At 41.4% G+C, this 23,565-nt stretch overlaps 1 protein-coding gene across 4 annotated transcripts in view; it reads right to left on the bottom strand.

Annotated features, from left to right (window-relative positions):
- Nucleotides 1-22,994, bottom strand: part of GRHL1 (grainyhead like transcription factor 1) — a 54,594-nt gene extending 31,600 nt beyond the window's left edge. For 3 of the 4 annotated variants that reach the window (XM_023550422.2, XM_003411882.4, XM_064295024.1), the window contains exons 1-8: nucleotides 22,861-22,993; nucleotides 18,898-19,084; nucleotides 15,569-15,639; nucleotides 13,242-13,632; nucleotides 12,050-12,126; nucleotides 10,432-10,588; nucleotides 10,143-10,254; nucleotides 8,735-8,829 (exon numbers count right to left, since the gene is read on the bottom strand). In XM_023550422.2, coding sequence (XP_023406190.1) covers nucleotides 8,735-8,829; nucleotides 10,143-10,254; nucleotides 10,432-10,588; nucleotides 12,050-12,126; nucleotides 13,242-13,632; nucleotides 15,569-15,639; nucleotides 18,898-19,084; nucleotides 22,861-22,880 — 1,110 coding nt within the window. In that variant the 5' untranslated portion in view covers nucleotides 22,881-22,993. Of the gene's footprint in view, nucleotides 1-8,734; nucleotides 8,830-10,142; nucleotides 10,255-10,431; nucleotides 10,589-12,049; nucleotides 12,127-13,241; nucleotides 13,633-15,568; nucleotides 15,640-18,897; nucleotides 19,085-22,860 lie in introns of all 4 variants that reach the window. The other variant, XM_023550423.2, reaches the window with a different exon arrangement.
- Nucleotides 22,995-23,565: the final 571 nt, after the last annotated feature.

Here is a 23,565-nt window from a genome sequence, read left to right as displayed (position 1 = left end):
TGCTTGGCAGATACAGTGATTTGGCACCTGTTGTCCTAAATAAGCAGAATGTTTGTTCTGAAATATGCAGAACTGGATGCAGGTGACACCAGGCAAACACAGACCACATTCCATCATCACTAGGTACAGAATAGGACAGGTAAGCATATGGGTCATAAAGGAGAGACTTGGCAGGTAAGCTGACTTCCAACCAAAATTCCTAATTATAAATGGAAATTTCTAATGTCTACTTTAAAAAAAGTAAAGAAAAAGTCCCCCAAACAAATAATGTAGAGCACTTACTTACATTTATTCTAAAGGATTTGAAGTCTTGTATGTACAAGCGCTACTTTGCTGCATATTAAAGAAACTTGAACTCCAAGGTACCATAAAACGAACAAACAAAAAAACCCACTGCCATCAAGTCTGACTCTTAGCGACCCTACAGAACAGAGAAGAACTGCCCCAGAGGGTTTCCATACGCTGTAAATCTTTACTGAAACAGACTGCCACTGCAGCTTTCTCCTGTGAAGCTGCTGGTGGATTCGAACTGCTGACCTTTTGGTTAGCAGCCAAGCTCTTTAACCACTGCACACCAGGGCTCCTTCAAGGTCCCATACTGCCTTGAATGTCCATTCCAGGTAAATTCAGTTACTAATAATAATGTCAGGTCAGAGTCAAAGCTCTCTGATTTAGTTTATAAGTAGCAAAATTGGTTGAAATAACAGATTTAGAGAACAAGCTTAGATGCCATTTCCAGGAAGGGCTTAGAAGAAGCAGGGTTCAGGTGACAAGCTGTCAAAGGAGAAAGCTGTATAGAGGAACTTATTGTTTCTTGACAGTGGTGGGGTGGGGGAAGGGGAGAAGTTTGACCAAAAGGAAAAAAAAAAACAAAAAAAAACTAAATCAAGTGACAGCACAAATAGTGGCTAAACAGACATAGGTGCTTCAAACTCGTTTCACAAGATCCAAGTCTCACTACCGAACTAAAGCTTTCTTCAGCTGCCAAGTGTTTCACTTGTCCAATCAGAGACATCACAGACTTGGCCCTTACCCTCAGGCTTGTGCTATAATAAATGCAAGCTATTGTTACCTGTGGATTCTAAAGTCCCACCGGGATTCAATGTCGTCGTCTACATCTGGATGGAACCTCTTGCTTAGACACTACGGAGTATACTCCTTGAAATGCTTTCAAGCCAAAGTCAAACAAACTTAGCTAACAAAAAATTAAGAAATTTAAAGGAGAACTCATCTTGCCAATCCTACCAAGAATAGTTCCTTCAAAGCAAAATTTCTAACTGCCAAGTAAAGAGTTTTTTCCTTATCAATTAAGGCATTCCCCACAGACTTCCAATCAAGAAGATTTAGTTATTCTCAATACTGGTCAAACCACCAGTCTAAAAACTACTCATTCCCTATAAAGGCATGCAACTATCTCTCTGGCATCCCCCTTCCGAAATATTTTTACTGTAATGAGCATGTATTTTCAAACGGCATAAAAGAAAACCCCCGGAGTCGAAGGAATCTCAATTCAGAAGCCTCCGTTTCTATCTTGAGTTTCCCTAAGGTCCTAAGGATAGAAACATAGGGATAAGCCAGTTCATTCAAGTTAGCTTTGTGATCTGTCTAGACTCTTAAAAGTCTCTCACCCTTTGTTTTAAAAATAACAATGCTCCTGATTTCTCTCTAAACCACAGGCTCTATTTAGGCCAGGGAGTCTATGTTTTAGTTTTAAATCTCCTGCCTTCATTTAACTGCAATTGCAAGTCAGATATTTGACTCACTTCTCTCCCTCCCTCCTCCCCTCCCATTCGCACTGGAAATTTAAAGTTGTGAAACAAACCAAACCTGTCCCTGCTTCATGCAACCAAACTGGCAACACCTTATTTTAATGGAGCACTTGACTGATGCTTCACTAGAATGGAATCCCTATAAATGCAAGCAATATGCTCAGCCCAAACAAATTAAAAATCGCTCACAATGAATTGCAAATATTATGCTTAGACAAAACAACAAACTCATAAGCCTGCATCCCATAAGCATATACAAAAAGTCTTAAGTTCAAGTTACCAGAATGGTTACACCCCTCTGCTAGAGAATGAACTCTGCAAACCTCAGTAATCCCTGCCCCGGGGAAACGCCACACACTTTTGCTGAGACAAGAAGACAAAAGGGAAAGATACCAATGCTCCGTCCAAACACAGGCTCCCTCACGGTAAAGCTTCTTGGTACTCTTGTCAGGCTCCAAATTCTATTTTAATCCTCTTTCTTTTGTAACGTGAGCCTTCCCGTGACACATAAAACATGTGGCTCTGAAGGACAATCCTTTAGAATGCCTCAGAGTTCCTTCGTATAGCTGATAGATTATAACTAAAAGTAAAAGCACCAAGTATTCTCATTTGACAGTGTTCTTTTTCCCCTCTAGGGAACAGGATGCTCTGATCTTGTCCTACCTCCTCTCTCTGGCTGCCCCTTTCCCCTTCGCCACAGCCAACACGCCACGCTGAAGGTAAAAAATGTAAGGGAACTGAACTGTGAAGAGAAAGGAAAGTCTGTTGAAATTGGCTCTGTCACCCCTAGAGATAAGATCATGCCATCATGAAAAAGATGCAGTTCCATCTGTCTGTGAGTAATCCGACCACAAACTGAAAAGACGTGCTTCCTTCTGAAGGCCTGAGGAAGGCTGACTAAAAAGCAGCCCGGTTCCCGCATCAGCACTGCAGGAGAAATGCCCAAATCTTCAGGTTGTCTGAAGTCATGGAGTGCATCAAAAAAAAAAAAAAAAAACACAAATCTGTTGCCATCGAGTCGATACCAACTCATAGTGACCATATAGGACAGAGCAGAACTGCCCCCCAGGGTTTCCAAGGAGTGGCTGGTAGATTTGAACTGCCAACCTTTTTGTCAGCAGTTGTAGCTTGCCATAGCTCTGCACCACTGCGCCACCAGGGCTCCATGAAGTGTACAGTAACACAACATCAGTCTCTACATTTAACTTTTTCTCTGACCTTACTTACTCCGTGGAGCTTGGTGCATGCTGACAGTAAGGTCTTCACTGTTAATGTTTTTAAAATAAAACATGTAATGGTAGCTGTACCCTAGTCCACCTAGTGTAAAGGTTTAGGTTTGTCACTATTGGAGAAAACCTATTAGTTAGGTACTTATACCCCTGGGGTTCATTACATCTTTAAAAGGTTTGCTTAACATTCATGAAGATCATGGCCATATATAAATACACACACACATACACACATGCTGTGGTCTCCCCTTACATTACAGTATATTGTTACTATTGTTCTATTTTATTATTGTTTACTCTCTTACTGTGCCTAATTTATAAACTTTATCATAAGTATGTATGTACAGGACAAAACATAGTATACATAGGGTTCAGTACTGTCTGTGGTTTCAGGAATCCACAGGGTGGTCTTGGAGCATATCCCCCAGGGCCAAGGGGGGACTACTGTATACATACAGCCCTGGTGGCAAAGCGATTAAGGGCTCAGGCTGCTAAGCAGAAGGTTGGTAGTTCGAATCCACCTGCTGCTCCCTGGAAACCCCAGGGGGAAGTTCTACTCTGTCATATAAGGTTGCTAAAAGTTGGAACTGACGGCACACGATAACAACACAACAACTGTATAAATATAATCGGAGCAATCTTGAACTTTGCTATGAACTGTAGCTGTTTTCCTATTTGCCAGACTGTCCAGTTAACTATAATCAAAAGATGCTCCTATAGAGCAATACAGACACCCTTTCCTATTAGTGGTTCCTTGGATTATAGGACTCCCTCAGAGCTGATAGTCTAATTTTCACTGGATTCAAATACAGCCATTTTTTGGATAATAATTCCGAGTCCTCTGTTAAAGATCACTCATCCAGAAAGCAACGTAAAGTCCTTCCTAGTAGCAAAAATGCTGTTCTACTAAAGGAGTTGATATGAGCACGTCCATAATGCTGCTCTATTAACAAAAATTCTTACACTTTCAAATAATCTCCGCTGTCAAGAACACTTCCTACCCAACTCAAGGTCTACATTCTTGCCTCCTTAGAAGGGAGGCCTCGTTCCAAAGACCAAGCAGCAAACACATAACCATCGGGAGGGCTAAGTGTTTTTTATGGATACTGGGCAGGTAGTGATGCCTCATTAAATGTGAACACAGGTGGGACACCTTAGTGCAGTGCCTGGCACATAGCAGGCACTCAGAGAAGTTAATTCTCTCTCCTTAACTTCTTTTTCCTCTATTTATTTTACATCTTCAGGCTTTGAGAGGCCCTTATTTCATATCACTAACCAAATCCCGATGCTGTTGTAAACCCTCAGATTTACAACCCAAACAAGAAATTAATCCACAGGCCAAGATGTGAAGCCTAGCCAAAATTACTCACTTGGTTTAGGAAACACTGAAACCTCACTCTATTTAATTTCAAAATAACTGTAACAACAATGATATAAAACACCAAGTTTACTTTTCCTCCAAGGAGCTCCTGTGTAGTGAATTCATTGTTTAACGAACACAACAGATAGCCCCCAGTTTAAAATGTATTTGTGTTTCCAAAGTTCATTTGTAAAGTGGTATAAACACATTTTTCCTTAGAATCCACGGTGTTATGTTTAGGATCACAAACCATCTCACAAAAGCCAATTTAACCTACAATATACCTGAACTAAGGAGCTCTGGTGGCCTACAATATACCTGAACTAAGGAGCCCAGGTGGCGCAGTGGTTAGGTGCTCCACTGCTAACCAAAAGGTCAGTGGCTCAAACCCAGCTGTTCTGGAGGAGACAGATGTGGCAGGCTACTTCCATAAATATTACAGTCTTGGGAACCCTATGGGGTAATTCTACACTGTCCTACAGGGTCATAACGAGTCAGAATTGACTCAACGGCAGTGAGTTTGGTTTGGTTTTATACCTGAACTGTAATACTGGTATGTGCAATACCAGCCTGGATCTAGCACGGTGCCTTGTCTACAGCAGGTGCTCGTAACTGCTGGATAGTTATAAATTCCTGCAGTAGAAGGAAAAGGTGCGCAGCTGGCTCTGGATAAAATGTTTATATAGCTGAAGTTTGGGTTAATCTTCTCCCACCCCCATCTCCTCGTCCCCTCTTCCTCAGGTGACTGGTACCCTCGTATCTTGCCCTACAAATTCTAAACTTGAACACCTCACTAGAGCTCCATCTCTTAATGTTTCAAAGGTAACTGCTTCGTCTCCCTGCCAAAATGGCCTCAAGCAGCTGATCTCAGCTATACATCAGAAAAGAAATCTGATTATTTCACAACGAAATGGGAATGTCTGCTGAACTTTAACCTGCCCGGATTTCAGACTCTAAAAGACGCCTGACTACTCAAACAAGTCTCTGTAATTTTTTGTGAAGTGCAACAAAATGAAACAGGTGTACACAGTGGACAGGCTGTTGCTGCCTGGGGGACTGTTTCTAAGATATTTCTGCTTTTAAAAACAACTTCCTTCTCCCCTACCACTCTGAAAACCAATGATTGTCAACAAGTTCCATAACTTCTTAATGTTTCCATGGTAACAGCAGGCATGTTCCTGTTGATGGGCACAGCGTGTACAGGGACAGTACATGAGTCTTGGCTTTGGCAGTGCTCTTTCCACATTAGAAGATAAACCAAGAAGGTCAAGATTCAACCTGATCTGCCCTCAAAATACAGTCACCTCCAAATTGAGAGATAGAGGCTACAGGGAAGATTCAGATGTTGACCCTGGGCCAGAATTCTGGTTTTATTCATCCCAGCATGGCCAAAAGGGTGTAATAAAAAATGGATATCTTTAAATGAAGGGATGGGGGAAAAGGGACACACGTCTCCAAAAACATTTATGTTTGTGGGAGAGAAGAAAGGGGGATCACAAATCAACAAAAGTAGCAATACCAGAACTCTAATGGGACCTAAAAACTGGGTAAAGAAAGTGGATGGTTTACAAAAAGTAAAAAAAAAAAAAAAAAAAAAAACCTATAGCTACAGGATTCTGCATGTACGATTCATTCACTCTAGCTCCCTGGGGCATTAATTACTTTATGTATAATAACAGAAAACATCAACTTGGCTGGGGAAAGCAGAAAATCTAGACACTTCATTCCAACACATGCCTGAAGCTGATGCCTGATACCAGCTTCAAAAGGTAGCAGGCTCATTAAGGAGTAGCACAACACCCTTCCAGAAGCAGGCAAAAACTTAAAAATCAAGTCAGTGCTGGGGGTCTGGGAGGGGAAATGAAACTAAATTTACCTAGAGCAATTAACAATGCCATTAAGGCTACTTAAGACACACCTCCGACAATATTTCTCTTTAATACAAATATGCTGTAGGCCTTCAGAATAAAACAAGCCATTATCCCTATCCGTCATCTTGACTTTCATTACTCCCACCCTGAAGAGTGACACATCAAACAAACAAAACGCCCTGCCCATGTGCAGGGCCTTTTAGCCAAGATCTCCAAGCACTCTGACAAGTACTTATTAATCCTGACACCACCCCAACAAAGAAGAGAGTTGCCACTCTAGCCTTTTTATTTTTCTAGGGAAAAAAATGGAGCTAGTGAACTTGGGGACTAGCCCAAGGTCACAGGTAAGTCAGAGAAGTGTCGCCTGCTCTACAACTTCTCAATTAGTCCCAAACAGCAAACAGGAAGTATTTCTCCAGTTTTCTTCAAGAACAGAAGCACCCCGGAGGGCACAGGGCCAACTCTTCTTATGTAGCCAGCACACTGAGTCCTATTATATTTAATGTCAAAATAACTGTAACAACAATTATGTAAAATACAAAGTTTACTTTTCCTCCTAGTAGCTCCTCTGTAGTGAATTCATTGTTTAATCAAGCACCAAACTTGGGATAGCCTGCCGATGTTTATCTATGAGGGAGGTGGTCAACAGGAAAGCCTTCATGCAATTGTGGTAACTTAAGCTTCAGAGACTAGTGGACCCAACTTACTATATCCTGCCGCCTTAAAAACACGCTTCTGCCTTCAACGTGATGACCACAATTAGAAAGGAAAGCAACTGTAATACAAATTTAAGCTGGTTCTCAAGAATTCAGTCATATGGTTTTTAAAGGCAACGTTTGTTGCTGCTCTTAGATGCTGTGGAGTGAGTTCTGACTCACAGCAATCCTACGCGTAACAGAACGAAAGACTGCCTGGTCCTGCACCATCTTCACAATCGTTGCTACGTTTGAGCTCATTGTTCCAGCCACTGTGTCAATCCATCTCATTTAGGGATTTTCTTTTTGCCAGTCCTCTACTTTACCAAGCATGATATCCTTTCTCCACAGACTGGTCCCCCCTGACAACATGTCCAAAGTATGTGAGACACAGTCTTGCCATCTGTGCTTCTAAGGAGTATTCTGGCTGTACTTCTTCCAAGACAGATTTGTTCATTCTTCTGGCAGTCCATGGTACATTCAATATTCTTCGCCAACACCATAATTCATATGCATCAGTTCTTCTTTGGTCTTCTTCATTCATTGTCCAGCTCTCGCATGCATGTCAGGTGATAGAAAATACCATGGCAAGGAAAGCCTGGTGGCATAGTGGTTAAGAGCTAGGGCTGGTAACCAAAAGGCACGCAGTTTGAATCCACTGAGGCGCTCCTTGAAAACTCTATGGGACAGTTGTACTCTGTCCTATAGGGTCGCTATGAGTCAGAATAGACTTGAAGGCAACGGGTTTGGTTTTGTGTCAGGCGCAGCTTAGTCCTCCAAGTGACAGCTTTGCTTTTTAACACTTGAAAGAGGTCAAAAGCAACCTTAGGCAGCATAAAATGAAACTCTAATATTCAGCACCAATATAGACTCAGTGGCAAAGGACATACAGTGTTTTATTTCAAAAATTGTTGAATAAATAAAAGAAAAACAGAAAGGAGAGGATGGAAAATGACAGGGAGGTGGTTATAACTTTGCACCTAGACATGATATAGAAAACTCTTCCTAATATTGCAATGAATACTGAAGCTCAATCTTATTTTAATACCTGTCAAAAAAATGTGTATGTTGTGTTACGTGAGCTTCTAAGTTTTAAACAAATCTAAAGAGAGAATACCAGAACTCTAATAACTTTGGGAAGAGAGGGATTATACTAAAAGGGAAGGATGCTGTGCGCAAGGGCAGAAATGGCTTAAGAATATGTTTAATTTTTCTTAAAGGGCACTAAAAATTCCAATTAGAGTTACTCAAAAGACCCTCTGCATTGGAGGCAATTCTCCCATTGTAAAGGTACAAGATAGGAGACTCTAACCTGAGTTGTATTTCCAAGGTTATGATACGAAATAAAGTATTGCTAATGATAACTTGTATTTAAGGCCTTTCTCCAAAAAACTCAAACAGCTTTACAGGCACAGCCTCAATAAGCCTTACTACATTCCTGGACAGAAGGAGATGGGTATTAACCCCACTTTGCAAATGAGGAAACAAAGACAAAACAATTCAGCAGTCAGACTCAAGGTCCAACAGGGGTAGTGGTGGTCTGCTTCACGTACTGGACTACATGCGTTCAAGTCTGTCAAGAAAAAGAACCTCTTTTTTGGATGAGGGAGAGGACAGAAAGGGGAGAAGGATAGTTTTTCTAAGGTCTGAGAAGTTGTTTTACTTTCAGAAAATGTAAAATAATGAAAAGAAAGTAAAGGATCCAGCAGGAAGATAAGAAAGAGCTGATGAGATAACAGCTATTTCTTCTCCCGGAGTCCTGTCTCATTTCATACACTTTATGGGAACCCCCGTGGGCTCTATCACCTACCTTTGCTTCATCGTTAATGTCCCAAGTGAAAGAAATGGCATTATAAGCAATCTCCTCGATGTTACTGATGGTATTGAAGCTTTCTTTATAGTCAGCTATTAGGGAAACGATGAAAGAGAAAAAGAAACCTGTGATTTTCAATTCCAAAATGAGATTATAGCAGTTCAACGTAAGATTCAGTTTTTACATTATTACCTCTGGATAATTTAAATTAACATTTTGTAGGCTTGAAAGCAGTTCCAAAAAAATGAAAGAAAAAGAATCAGAAATTTTGTAACAGAGGTAAGCTTAGGGATATTTAATGCAATCCCATTATGCCAGAATTAGGAAATCTAGTTCTAAAATGCTAAATAATTGTCCCAAGGTCACAAAACTCGTCCACAAAATCACGACTAGAACTCAAGTTATTCTAATTCTTCTATAAGAGAATGTGAGCATTACAAAACGTGAAAAAAAAAAAGTAACATTAAAATTAACAGCCATTTGTGCTACAGACAATGGTTTTATATAAAAATTGTATACATAGCAAGATAGAGGACTTTGTAAAATTACTTCAGTAACTCTGGAGTTGCACAGGTTTGCTGTTATACCTCAGATGATGACTCTGAGTCTACTGGCAGGTGCAAGAGACTAGCAATATAGTTTAGCATATAACTCGAGAGGACTGTTAGGCCGCTACAGCCACATCAGCGTTATTTTATTTGTTGATTTGGTTTTTTCCACCTTACCATTATCTCCAAACACTCAGAATCCCTTAAAATTTAAGACATCACTCCTCAAAAAATTCAGTCTGCAGAGATTGGAGAAACCCCGAGAGTATGGCCCCCCAACACCCTTTTAACTCAGTAATGAAGTCACTCCTCAGGTTCACCTTTCATCCAAAGATTAGACAGGCCCATAGAACAAAATGAGACTAAAGGGGCACACCAGCCCAGGGGCAAGGGCTAGAAGGCAGGTGGGGACAGGAAAGCCGGTAATAGGGAACCCAAGGTCTAGAATGGAAAGTGTTGACATGTCCATGGGGTTGTTGACCGATGTCATAAAACAGTATGTGTACTAACTGTTTAATGTGAAGCTAGTTTGTTCTGTAAACCTTTGTTTAAAGTACAATTAAAAAAAAAAAAATTCACAGTCTGGAAAGAAAAGCACTCATATTAGCTGGCTCCACAGCATCTGGCCCGGGTGTCATATGGAAACCCATTCCATGGGGCACATATCCTTATGAAGGAAGTAATGGTAAGACAGCACTGATTCCAGGAGGCCAAGAACAGTGTTTGGAACAGATCAGTGGCTGGCATAAAAATTCAAATGCTGTCGGCAGGAAGCTGATCGCTGCCAAAAATAATTGGATTTAGAAAACTGGATGCTTGCACCTCTGGGAATAAAAGCAGACTCCTGAGCTACTTACCTATGTCAATGCATCTTTGTTTAGCAGTGTGCTGCCGGGAGTGCCAGTATTTCCAATGCCTCAGCTGATCTTCTCTGCTTTTGTCTTCAGCAAATACCACCATGACCACACTCTATCAAAGAGAATGCATTACAACATAAAGACACTGAAGGGTGAGTATGTTTGGGAAAACTTACTTAGTTAACACCGGAAACTGTAATTTTAGGCCTTCATTTAGACCTCCTTTAAACATGAACATACTAATCTCTGACTAGCTTTCCTAAGTAACAGAACTCAGAACAGAACTTACTCGAACTTTGCTGATGGGGTGGTGGATTCCTTCATTGCTGCTCACTTCCTTTAAGGTGATGGGATAGAACTGGCCTTTGTTCAAGTATGTCATGGTGCTATCTCCCGGCTTCTGCCGAAGTGATTTGGAAGCTTCTAGGGTATATTCAAAGTTGTTCCTGTAGGACAAAAAAGTCAGAGATCTCCAATCCACTGTCTGGGAAACTTCCTATATGCTTTAGTAGTTCAATCTTAAAATGCTTCAGTGTGGGTGTATTTAGATAGCAAATGATCAGGAAAAATCCAATTGACCAGGCCATATTATAAATAGCATTTGCTACCTTTTCCATGATAAATATAATCTTAAACAGAAGTCCTTGCAACCCATAGATTCTCATACCTCTCAGGTGTGGGACTATGAAATGCCTACCAGAAATTTTAGGATATGATGTCAACAATTACACATTTGGAAGTTAAGGGCATTAAAGGTACTAATAAGCAAAAAGGACTTTGGAAGGGAACTCTCACAAGACATGCAGCCAACCTGGTAAAGACCCAGCAGATGTTACCAACAGGTAGCTGGTGGTCCTGCGATTACATCTGACTTGGCCCACAGCACTTTTTTGTTGTTTTTGTTTTTAAGCGTCTTTAGCTGGGCACGCCACAACTCTCTACGTTACCTATTATCTTATACTTCCACTCATATATGTCCCTAAAATTATTTAATAACTTTCCTCGACCAGGGGTGGGCAAACTACACCAGCTTCTGTAAATTAAAGTTTTACTGGCGTATCGCCATGCTTGCTGTCTATGTCCTGTCTACATAGTTTTTGTGCTACAATGGCTGAGCTGAGTGGTTTCGCCAGAGACTGTATGGCCCACAAAGCCCAAAGTATTTACTATCTGACCTTTTAAAGAAAAAGTTTGCCGATCCTATCCTATCCTAGATCCTAAAGGCATTTGAGTTTGTGACGCCTGCATTTGAGGCAGGTCTGTAAGGAATGTCTCCACTCCCATAAAATCCTAGACTTCAAAAAAAAAAAAAAAAAAACTGTTCATTGCAAAATATAACACACCCATAGAAATGCATAAAACAAAGCTATACAATGAAATCCTAGACTCTTTTAAAAATAAATCTGAAGGTGCTGTGTTTCTAATTAACTTTGAAAATATGCACCGACCAGAGATACAATTTTGTGAGGTTAAAAAGAAAAGGCTGTCAGGTCAGAAAAAGGTTGACTTCATCTATTACTAGCAAGGCAAATAAAAAAATAACAGCTTTTATTCCCACATTCTCGCAGAATTATAGACTTTTGAAACAGGAGGGACTTGAGAAATCAAATTTACCCCCTTTGTCTCTTCTTTTAACATTTCCTTCTCCACCATCACAGAAAGAAACCAAGGGGAAAGAAAAGCACCAACACCAAGAATTAGGGAAACGTGAAGCACAGTTCAGAGGGTCCAAAAGGAAACGCACTGAAGCAAATGACCTCTACCAAAGATATGTCCACAGCAAATGTAGTAAGGTAAAATTTGAAAGCCCATGAAAGCCACCTCTGACTTATCAATATCAAATTAACAAAAAAGAAAGAAGTCATAAAAGCTGAAAATTAAAAATCAAATTAAAAGGCAACTATTACCCAGAAACACTGTCAAAAACATAGTCCTCTGAATTCATGCCAGGCATCCGCAGACTGAGGTCCGAGGGGAAGAAAACCTGAAATATCAATGTAATAAGCCACAACTATTTAACTGGTTATCACGGTTACTAAAGTCCGAGGTCTAGTATAGCAGAAAAGGCTGTGGCTTACAGCAACCCGTTACCCTTTCAATATTCGTTTTCAAATAAAAATGTAGAGTCTACAAAAAAGCGATAGCAATAATGAAAAGAATTTTTTTAAAGTTTCAAGATGAACAATAAATTAAAATAAAAAAGGGAAATATCCATTTTTCATATACCACTCAAGCAAATTAAGGCAAGGCACACTTTAAGGTACTCCCTTTAATGTGCCTGTGATTCATTACTTCTGTTTCTCATCCTTCCCACACATTCCAGTTCTGTTCAAATTCCAGAATTTGCAACCAAAATCTTAGGACTTTTAGGAGTCAGCCCTATCACTGCACCAAGTTAAGATACAGTATGGAGTTTACCCCATGGCTGAATGGATAAGGCGCATTTTCACAGGAAAGGCTACTATTCTACTCTTAACTCCTTAAGTGGAAATAGATGCTCTTTTCCCCAACTGAGACATTAAATACAATTTCAAAGATCTTCAGGCTCTAACTTTTACCTGAGTGAGATGTTCATCATCATAAGACCCTCAGAAGTATCTGGAATTAATTTATAAATTTCACACAATGCATTTACCGTTAAGATCCACCTGCCTCCCTGATTATAACAACAATCAAGAAACACCAAGCAAATACACAATCAATCGTTTTACACTAAGCCCAACTGCAGAAGTTTGTTTAGGTCTAGGACAAAACCCGAACAGGACAAGACTGTGCGAATACTTCTGTTGCCAATGGAAGAATATGTATGGGGTTCTCCTTCTCTTCCTCCAGCAAATCACTTAGCTGAAATCGTAAGCGTTAACTCAGCTGCTGGTAAGATTAGCCATATGCCCTTGATAATAAGTTCTGGTTTTATAAGGTTTAGATTTCAAATTATACCCATGGGCCTTTTCTCTTTAAAAAAAAGAAGAAAAAATCTTTTATTCCTAATCTATTCATTTCAGGCTGAGTTTCAAGCTTACATAACAAGGAAAAGGTGGAACCCAATACTTATACAAACACGCAGCCGTCTTAGGAAGATGTTTTTGTTTCCTGTACCTCCTGAACGCCTTCCTTGAAGGTCTCTGAGAAGGTGGAGTCTGGAGTACGCCTTTGAGCATTTGGGGCTTGAGCACCAGAGCTGAACTGGTCAGTATTAAGGTTCCGGTCGAAAACTACCACACGTTCGGTGGGCTCAGGATGATACACTGCCGGGGGGATCCCCACAGCAAAGTCATGTGGCTGGGTTTCTGTCTTGATGGAGTGGGTAGGCATCGTTGCTATGGAGACAGTGACTGTCGTATCAGGAGCTGTTAGATGGCCTCTCTTATCAATACCCAGCTGGTTGCCGTGGGGAAGAACAATGTTAAATGGCACATTTTTCAGTACTTGCACTCTGTTTTCTCCAGTGGAAATGAGCGGCTGTTCAGTCACATTTGCTATGCTGTTTCTTGAAGAAAAGAAGAGAAAGCTGTGTTGTCAAACGTGATGCTGATACAGCTCTTCGACAAGTTTTATTTTCTTAATGGCACTGGGCTGCTGGGTCCTGTGCAATAATAATTCACTTGGCAGAGAGGCCAAATAAACAGAAAATGGCACGACAACCCACACTAGAAGGCTTCATAGTTTTCAGTCAAGTGCTGTCAAAAGCGTTAGTAAAATTTCATTTGAAATACTGAGAACTCAGGAGTATCCTCTATTATACTTTATTTTGAATAATTTTAACACCAGTTTTACTAGAAGCCTGAAGCAGCACAGAATAGCGGTTCAAGTGTAGACTCTATAGTCAGACCGCCTGGTTTCAAATGCTCTGTGACCTTGAGCAAGTTACTTCATCTCTCAGTAACCAAATCCTCAGCTAGAAAACGGGGATAATAATGGTATTTACCCACAAGGTCATTATGAGGATTAAATGAGATGATATACAAAAATGTTTATAATAACACTTGGCATACAAGCATGCAAGAGTATGAGCTACTATTATTTGGTGACCACTTTTCCTAGTCCTTAAGCTTATTTGGCTTTCTCTTTTACCAGAAGGAAACCTATGATTATATTGTACCAGTAGACACATGTACATAAAATTATCTTTGGTTTAATAAACATTCTGGGCAATATAAGGTGACTTCTGATGGTTAAAATCAATCAATTTTCAAAGCTCCCTCAAATCATACAGGCTGAAAACTTTAAGGAATAAAGCAGTTTGGCAATATTACACATTTCAAGATCAATAAACTTGTTCCAACCCTGGGCCATAAATTCGCTCCTAGAAATTGATCCTAAAGAAAAAAAAAAAAAAAAAGGGAAAAGGTATATAGGAAGTTATTCACTAAGGCTTTGTAATAGTGAAAAATGAAATACGGCCTCAGTGCCTAACTAAAGAAAATATGTGACAGAGATATCTAGGTTTTGCTTTAAAATATGTCTGCAGAAATAAATAAACTCATTGATTTAAAAGTTCAGCAAGAAGGAAGAATAGACAAAACAGGAGTCATTATGTTGACAATTGCTGAAGCTGGTGCTGGATATCTGTGGACTTGCTATAGTACTTCTCTATTTTTGTAATGTCTGAAAATGTCTATAATAAAAAGTAAAAAATGAAAGCCATAAACCTTTCCCAGATGGCAACTATGAAGACTAATAAAACAGCCACATGGAAAATACTTAGGAAATCTTCCAAGTAAAAGAAAGCATACTAGCAAATTCTACCTGTGAAGACAGCCACACAAAACTTGAATGCACACAGAAATCAAGCAATTGCCAGGAAAGCAGGATTCTGCATAATCATTCTTTCTTTAAATTTTTTTTATTCCTTTATTATTAATAAAACACGGGGTAATTAAAACATGTATTGAAAAGGTTTTCCATGACTATGAAGTCAAGCCTTAATTTAATTTTCTATTTAAATTAATTAATTACATATTTTGGCAAAGTTTCATCCCAAAATGTTTCAAAAATAATTTCAGCTGCAGCTTGGAATGCCGTTTAATTTACTTCATTAAATTTTACTTAAGCAGTTATTCAAGAGTCATTGGTACTTAATTTTTTTTTTTAATGGACCCCCACCTCTGCCTTAATTCACATCCGCCTTAAGAGAGTCCTCAAAACAAACAAGCGAACACTTATTACTGAAAACATCTCTTTCGAAAAGAACGCTTTTGTTTTCTAGAAAAGGCAAAAATTAAACCTAAAGAAACAGGTAACTTCTCAGGGCACTGGGATCATAGTCAGTAAATCAGTAACGAAATCTGAATTTAGGTATTAAGAGTCCAATACCCATCTCTTCCACTAGTGCTAATTCATTTAAACGGTCTTCAGCTCTCTGTCCACAGAGATGCGGCATTTTCACAGTGTGCTGACCGATGCTGCTGTACGTTAAACGTTACCTTTTGCTGTGATCTGGCTCTGGGGGCTCAACATCTGCCTTTGCTGTGGATGATCTTCTCTCTCTTGGAACCTTACATATTAAAACATACGGAAAGAACTGAGTTCTTACTCAGGGAGGTACACAGTTCACGCTAAAACACAGTTTGTTATTTTTCTGTAAATTCAATCCTTCACTTATTTGTCCAACAAATATCTACCGAATTGCCTACTATACACCAGGCTCTGGAGACATATCAATGAGCAAGACAGTGTCTACTCTCAAAGAGCTTACAACCTGACCACCAGCTTGATACGTAAAAACCAACTATTATTTAACTGCCACGTAAGCTCAGGGCATCAAAATTTACTCTGTCAACGAAGATTGGGTTTCATCTCTGGAGGGGCCTCTGGCCTGGTGTTACTCATTTATCTACGTCACATAACAGAGAGGCTGCTGCTGAAAACACAACTGGCTCTCTCAGCTTCCTCAGTGCTCTCCTCTGCTACCCTTCCTTTCAGGTCAAATGCAAAATCAAAAGGAGCAGCCACTTCAGTTTATTTCCAAGACCCAAATGTGTTATATTTCTTTAGATATTCTGGGACTCACATTACCCAAAGGTAGTAATTCTATTATCCAAAAGACAATCTAACTCAGTTTTTTCTGTTCCTGTTTTGACTCTGCTCTTCACTATTAGTAGGTATACTGTGGATAGCAATCCAACTGAGACTTAATCCCAACGTGTACCACAAAAGTGCTAAGACATTTGAAAGTGATTTTCAATGTAAGAATTCTATTCCTACATTCATGTTTTACCATTAAAGATAAAATAAATGCTTATATCCAAAGAACTGAAAGAAATGTCAGTTCATTTAAAAAAGAAAATAACCCTACACATATCACAAGAAGCCTGACAAATGACTGCTACTAAAATTGTCACCCCTTTCTGTTAAGAGTGATGGAAAAATTAAGAATAGTTAATGGTGATGGCTGAATGACGTGATGAACCTAATTAATGTCAATGAACTGTACATGTGAAGATTGCAGAAATGAGAAATGTCCTGTTGCTTATCACATTGTCATTGAACACAGTTAAAAAAAGTCACCTGCAATGGATAGAATGAGGATTTATCTCTTAGTGAAACTTAAAACACTTTTAGGATTCTTTATTTAACACGCACACACACACACATATAACCACTACAATTAGGTCATTACATTGGTCTTTCTGGCACAAAATTTGTTTTTCTCCCATTCTTGAAAGTTTCAGTTAAAATTATACAATTTCATAGTTAATATCTTAGAAACTTAGTTTTTACACTGATTGAGTCAATAAAACAAGCCATAAGAACAACAGATACGTGACAACTTCCACTTCAAAAAAACCCTTTATAGCTAAGCTTCCCAGGCTAGGCTTTCCTCTAGCATTGTTAGTTATTATACAAGTCCCCTTTATAATCAAAGGGGAAAAAAACTTCACCTCAATCCCACAAATGCAACCAGCTGAACACATGGCCTCATACCAGGACATGGTTAATTTTTTTGTTTAGGTCCCTCCCTAATTGTGATAACCAAACTACCTTCTTTGCTCTTTTTTCCCTTCTGCATTTCTTGAATTAAGAAGACTATAGTGCCAGAATGTAACAAAAAGCAAATAACTGGTGAATCTAGGTGAAGGTATTTAGAAGTTCATTATCCTATTTTAACTTTTCTGTAGGGCCGAACATTTTCAAAACAAAAATAAACTATAAAGTATACAGACAGACAGACACACATATGCATAAGAAGACACTCATTAAGAGGCTTTACCCCACAGTTCCACATTGCTTCTGGCAATCTTGAAAATTTCCTGTCTTTATAAAGGTAGTGGTGACAACACAATGATGACATATGGTAGTTACATATGGTAACAATGAAACAAAGGCCACATGGCAAAGTTTTGCCTCCACTCAGTCTGTTTTAAATTGTATCCTAAACTCTTATTAAAAACCAAAAAACCAAACCCCTCGCTGCCAAGTGGATTCTGACTCACAGCGACCCTACAGGATAGAGTAGAACTGCTCCATAAGGTTTCCAAGGAGTGGCTGGTAGAATTAAATCGCTGACTTTTTGGTTAGCAGCTGTAGCTCTTAACCACCGTGCCACCAGGGCTCTACAAACTCTTAACAGCCATGCTCAAGTATCTGCTATTGGTCAGAAAGAAGAAGGCCAAAATGAATACAATATGCTAAGTAAAGTTCTACAGGAGACAGCAAGTTGTACTGAAAAGAGTAGGGACTTTGGCATAAAACAGACCAGGGCTGAAATCCTGGCTGCAACACATACTATTTGTGTGACCTCGGAATTTTTTCTCATCTTCAAAATGGGGTAACAGCGCCTATTTTGCAGAGATTCTGAAGGGATTAATAATATCCTACATTCTGGTAACGTGTCCAGCATAAACAGGTCACCAGTAAGGGGTAGCTAAGATTATTAAGATGATGATGACGATGAGATAGACTAGTAATATAATTCCAAATATGAAAACCATGTAAAAATCCATTCAGAGGACAAATTATATTTAGTTTTATTTAATTTCTAATTAATTATATTTAATTTAATCCAAATCTCTGGAAACAGGCTACAAAATATATTCTGATATCTCAGAAGTAGAAAGTCCAAGACTAGAAAATAAGGTTTTTTCATGAATCTTATAATCAAATCAAATGAAAGACTCTACAGTATCATTTGGGGCAAAGGAAATCATTCTGACTACATACGAATAAAGGTCACAGCACATGTAAGTCAACCACAGTCCACTCTTCAAAGCAATAAGAATTACCTTGGGTAGAATGTTCAATACCAATAAGATACATCGACCATTCTCTTAAGAAGCCCTGGTAGCTCAGTGGTTAAGTGCTCAGCTGCTAACCAAGAGGCTGGCAGTTCAAAGCCACCAGCCATTTCACCAGAGAAAGATGTGCAATCTGTTTCCATAAAGATTACAGCCATGGAAACCCCGGGAGGCAGTTCTACCCTGTCCTATAAGGTTGCTATGAGTGGGAAACCACTCAATAGCAATGGGTTTTTTTTGTTGTTGTTTTTTACTATCCTCTTTGATGGTAGCTTCATCTTTCAGATACAGCCGAAACAGCTGGCTGGTTCACAAGTTCTAAAAACAACCTTTGATTCTATGACTGTAGATTTTCAGCTTTGAACCACATGAAGTCAAAGTACTCATTAAGCTATTTATTATAGTCACTACAGAGGCAACTATATTACATTCTGCCAGCAAATTACTGTTTTATATGTTGTTGAATCAAGTGCATCTGGGACTGTTGTTAAGGGTTTTTAAAGAGGGGGCAAAGATACCTTATAATAGTCATAGAGCAGGCCCAGGGCAGCTGCGCTGTCTTCATCTCCGTTGATGCTCATCATGGCTTTGGTCGCGGCAGTGAGAGGGTTTTCCAGGAAAGACTTCCAGGCTTCATCCTCGCTAGTGTAGGAGCGACGCTGTGGATAAAGTGCTTCATTCTGAAGAACCAACACTGGCCGTTTGCTTTAGAGAAATTAAAAACAAAAATTACCACACTCTAAGGCATTTCTAAGGAGCCCTGGTGGCGCAATGGTTCAGTGCTCGGCTGCTAACCAAACCATCAGTGGTTCGAATCTTCCACCCGCTCCACAGGAGAAAAATGTGGCAGTCTGCTTCTGTAGAGACTTAAAACAACAACAACGACAGAAAAAAAAAAACAAACCAAACCCACTGCTGTCCAGTCGATTCCAACTCGTAGCGATCCTATAGGACATAGGAGAACTGCTCCTTTCCAAGGAGCACCTAGTAGATCTGAACTACTGACCTTTTGGTTAGCAGCCATAGCTCTTAACCACTATGCCACCAGGGCTTCCTCTGTAAAGATTACAGCCTAGGAAATCCTGTGGGGGCAGTTCTACTCTGTTCAATAGGGTTACTATGAGTTGGAATCGACTAGTCAGCAATGGAATTTTTTAAGTCATTTCTACTATAAGAGATCAGAAGCTAGTTTTTAAAGAGCCAACCAACCAATTCCTTGACATTTAATGGGAATAAAATAGTCTATTGTTTCATCCATGACCCTAGTAAGTCAAATTAAGACAAGACCAGAAGACAACACACTGAAATGCAAGCCAACGGGCCAGCCAGTAGACCAGGGAACCTGCAGTTAACCTACACATGGAACTCAGGATATACTACTTGGCAAAAGCAAAAAAACAAAAAACTCCAAGAAAATGCCAGGCTGTCCAAACACTCTACGTAAGCAAATATGAGAACATGGTAAGGCAAAACAGAACATTTATTCTCTTCAAGTCTATACCCTCTTAAATAGATTATATATGGTGTAATCATCATGCCGCTACATGTTATTTCTCTCTCCTTTGGGTGCCTATGTCTTAAAACATTTCCTACCTAAGAAGCGGGGAGGGGTAGGAGGAGGTGGAAATAAAAAGGGATAGTTCCTTTAATCCTTCGGGGTAAATGAGAAAGTCAAAATATTCTACTGATCACCAGCAGATTGAGCATGGAATGTGGCCAAAGGGGACTGACTGTAAACCAATAAAGAGGCACACTTTTCTGGCAAGGGAGTTAACTGTTTATCTTAGAGATAAACACTTAAGAATCTACAACAATAAATGAAGCTGGTGAACAAAAAGTTAAAAAAAAAATGTGAGAAAATCTATTTTTTAAAAATCTTTACTAGTTTTCCACACTGGGCAAGAACTGTTTCATTTTAACACTGCAGTTTGGTGGGGGGAAAAAAATCCACACAAATGAGCTGAAACCTTCGTGAAGCCTCATAGCAGATTTAATTTAAAAGATTAAAGCAAACACTACTGATTGCAAAAACTTGAAATGTCAACAGTCTCAACAACTGTTCAGTTGGTACTATTATATAAGTCAATAAACAGAAAAGTAGAACTCTAACTCTAGTGAAATGAAGCAGCTTTCCTTTAAAAGGAAAGAACAAACATTAAATTTAAAATGTTGAAAACTACTCTGAACTATCACTGTTCCAACTAACAAGTTTAAAGATCAGTTCTCCTGGCAACACACAAATGAAGTATGTAAATGGCCTAAAGGTGACCTACCTACTCTAACAGTGAATGTGGAAAGATTATCTTTTCAAGTAATCAACAAAGGTTAGGATTTGGCAGTCTTCCAGACCTTTAAAAACAGATACAGACTCAGAAAAAGAACATCTTTGAAAGAGGGGGGAAAATCCAACACTTTAATTAATCCTCAGTCAAATTTCAGTATTATTTTAGAGCCAATTTTTACTCACGTCTAGGCATAAAGCCTTAAGAGCTTACATTTGAAGAGGAAAGAGGTCTGGAGGTGGTGTGCTATTTTAACACAAAACAAACAAAATGGGTTGTTCAAAGCAGATAGTATGTTCAAAAATGGGAAAGATTATTTATGCAAATCTCAAATTAAAAAAGGAAAAGGAATATATGGAGAGACAGTCCCTGAGCCACCAAGACCAGACTGCAGCAGTTACTGAAGCAGTGGTACCATGTGTGATTTCCTGGTATGCTGCTCAACTATTATTAGTAGTGTAATAGCTGCTTCCAGAAGATGATGACAGCGCTTGACTCATTCACTTCTAGTAATGCTAGTTTTTCAGCTTCCCTTCTCCACCCCCATCCAAAATTTGTACAAGGAATAGAAAATAAATATTTTTTTGCAAATGGTTTTACATTTGTAATCACCCTTAAGGTGTTTTACATTTCCAAAGTCTGCCTAAGGCCAAAATTTTAGCTTTGGAAATTTTGTCCTATCTGAACGAGAAGTCACGAACACAAAGCCAGTTGCCTTTCTTTCCTTATATGACCGTCAGGCTGTGATTAGTCCTAAAGGACCATCATCACTTTCAGGTGAATTCTCAATCCTTCAACAACGACCTCTCAAAAACGTATGAATTATATTCCAAATGACCATTTAACTTCATACTCTACAACACAAAAACAATCCATTAAAAATATTCCGTAAAAGTGATCTTTAACACTTACAAAACATACGAATTGCTTTGGTCTAAACTGCCTAAAATTTTTTTTTTAATTTTGTAATCATTTTACGCGTACAGAAAAGCTGCAAAGAAAATAGACTATCCCTCGCCCAATTTCTCCTAACGTTACTATCTTATATTATCACGCTGCATTTGTCAAAAAATACTTCTTTATTACAAAGCAATTCCAAAAGGCATTTTTGGAAGTACTTCCTAGTTTATTGCCCTGCTTTACAAGTTTCGTCCTCTTGCTATTTCAGCGCATTAAAAACATGGCAATCTGTAATTACCATCAATGATGCAAGTGGCAAAGTAACTCCTACAGTAGTTGTTTCGCCCCCACAGCTAGTGAAAAGAAAACACCAGGACACAGGCGCGCTCCAACCTTCCCCTAAATTTCTATTTCTGAAGGTTGTATCAGGTCTGCCCTATTAACACTGTTTAGCGACCACAGATTACCTGGCGATGTCTACCTTTCCAGCTGAACAGCGCGTCTCCAAGACACGCAAACTTCAAGTGAGCAGAGGCTCCGAGGGGGCAGGGAAACAAGGGCGTTCACAGGCCTGTCTGTGGTCTGCGCATCAACAGCGGCAGTGAGCCAAACTCGGGGCACCGCAAAACTCTCCTCCGCGGACCTGCTGGTCCTTGAGGCATGACGGAAAATCGGGGCGCGTCCCCCATAGGGTCGCCCGCTCGCCGGCTGTCTGCGCCCCAGGGCCGCTCTGCAGGCGCAGGAGCGGCGCGGGAAAGGCCGGGCTTCTGCGGACTGCGGTCGGCCCGGCGCTCCGAGACCGAGGAGGAGGAGGAGGAGGGGAAGAGAGCCAGGAGGAGAAGGCGGAGGAGGAGGAGAGCTCCTTTCAGGTGTCGAGTTTCCCAAAGGCAAGGGTCTCTCCAGGAGCTGCTTCAATGAAACAAAGAGGCCGGGAAGGGGAGCGGGGGAGGAGGGCCGCAGGGAGGGAAGCCGGGAGCCGGACGCCCACCGAGCCCCCGCACGTCCGGCGCCGCGAGCCGGAGTCGGAGCCGGAGCCGGAGCCGGAGCCGGAGCCCGAGCCTGGCGGCACCTGCCGCGCCCCAGCGGCCGGACCCCTCGGCGGCGGCGGCGGCGGCGGCGGAGACGCGAGGCGAGCGCCCGGCAGGGACCGGCGGCGACGCCCCCTCGTCTCCCGGCAGCTGCCAGGCGGCGGGGCAGCAGGGCGGCCAGCCGGGGCGGCTCAGGGCCTGGCAGGGGTGGGCTCGCAGCCTCGCCCCCGGGCCCTGCCGGCCGGACTCCCGCGGCGGCGCCCTCACTCACTTGTCGTACTCCTGTGTCATCTCGCTGGCTTGCCGCTGCCGGGCCGCAGAACTGGACTTTCGGGTTGGGACAGTACACCCGATCCGGGGGGAGGAGGCGGCGGCTGGCCGGCGGGCGCGCGGCGGCGGCGGTGGCGGCTGGCGGGTCCGGAGCAGCGGCCCCAACGGGTTGGGTTCGCTTTTCTCGCTCTCTGAGCCGGCTCGGCGCGGGCTGCGCGCACTGGAGGGCCCGGGCTCGGCCTCCCATTGGCTGGCGGCGAGGGGGCCTGGGGGCGGGGCCTCCGGGGGCCGGGAGGTGGGCGCTGCCTCCTGATTGGCCAGCGAGCGGGGCGCCGCGCGAGCAGAGCCGGAGCCGCTGGGAGTCGGCGCAGCGCGCGGCAGGATGGCGCTCCAGCCGGTTAGGCCTGGCGTTGGCGCTCCGGGGCTGCCGCCGCGCACCTGCTGTCCCTCAGCGAACCTCTGTGCACATGCCCGAGAGCAACGCAGCCGCTCGGTCCCCCACTCCTGCCACAGCCGCCGCAGCAGCCCCGGGCCGCCCCAGCCCCAGGACAGAGCCCGGACCCTGCTTGGAACCTCCGTGGGCACCGGGCGTTCTTCCCTCCTCCCCGACCCCCAAGCCGTGTGCTGTTCCCGTGATAGACCATCGCTCTGATCCAGCCCCCGCAGCCTCCCCCATCTCACGGGTTCCCTGCAGTTCAAATCTCCT

Source organism: Loxodonta africana, chromosome 12 (genome assembly GCF_030014295.1).
Source record: "Loxodonta africana isolate mLoxAfr1 chromosome 12, mLoxAfr1.hap2, whole genome shotgun sequence".
Lineage (NCBI taxonomy): Eukaryota > Metazoa > Chordata > Mammalia > Proboscidea > Elephantidae > Loxodonta > Loxodonta africana.
Note: the sequence above shows the minus strand (reverse complement) of the source record. Positions and strands in the feature narration are given on the sequence as shown.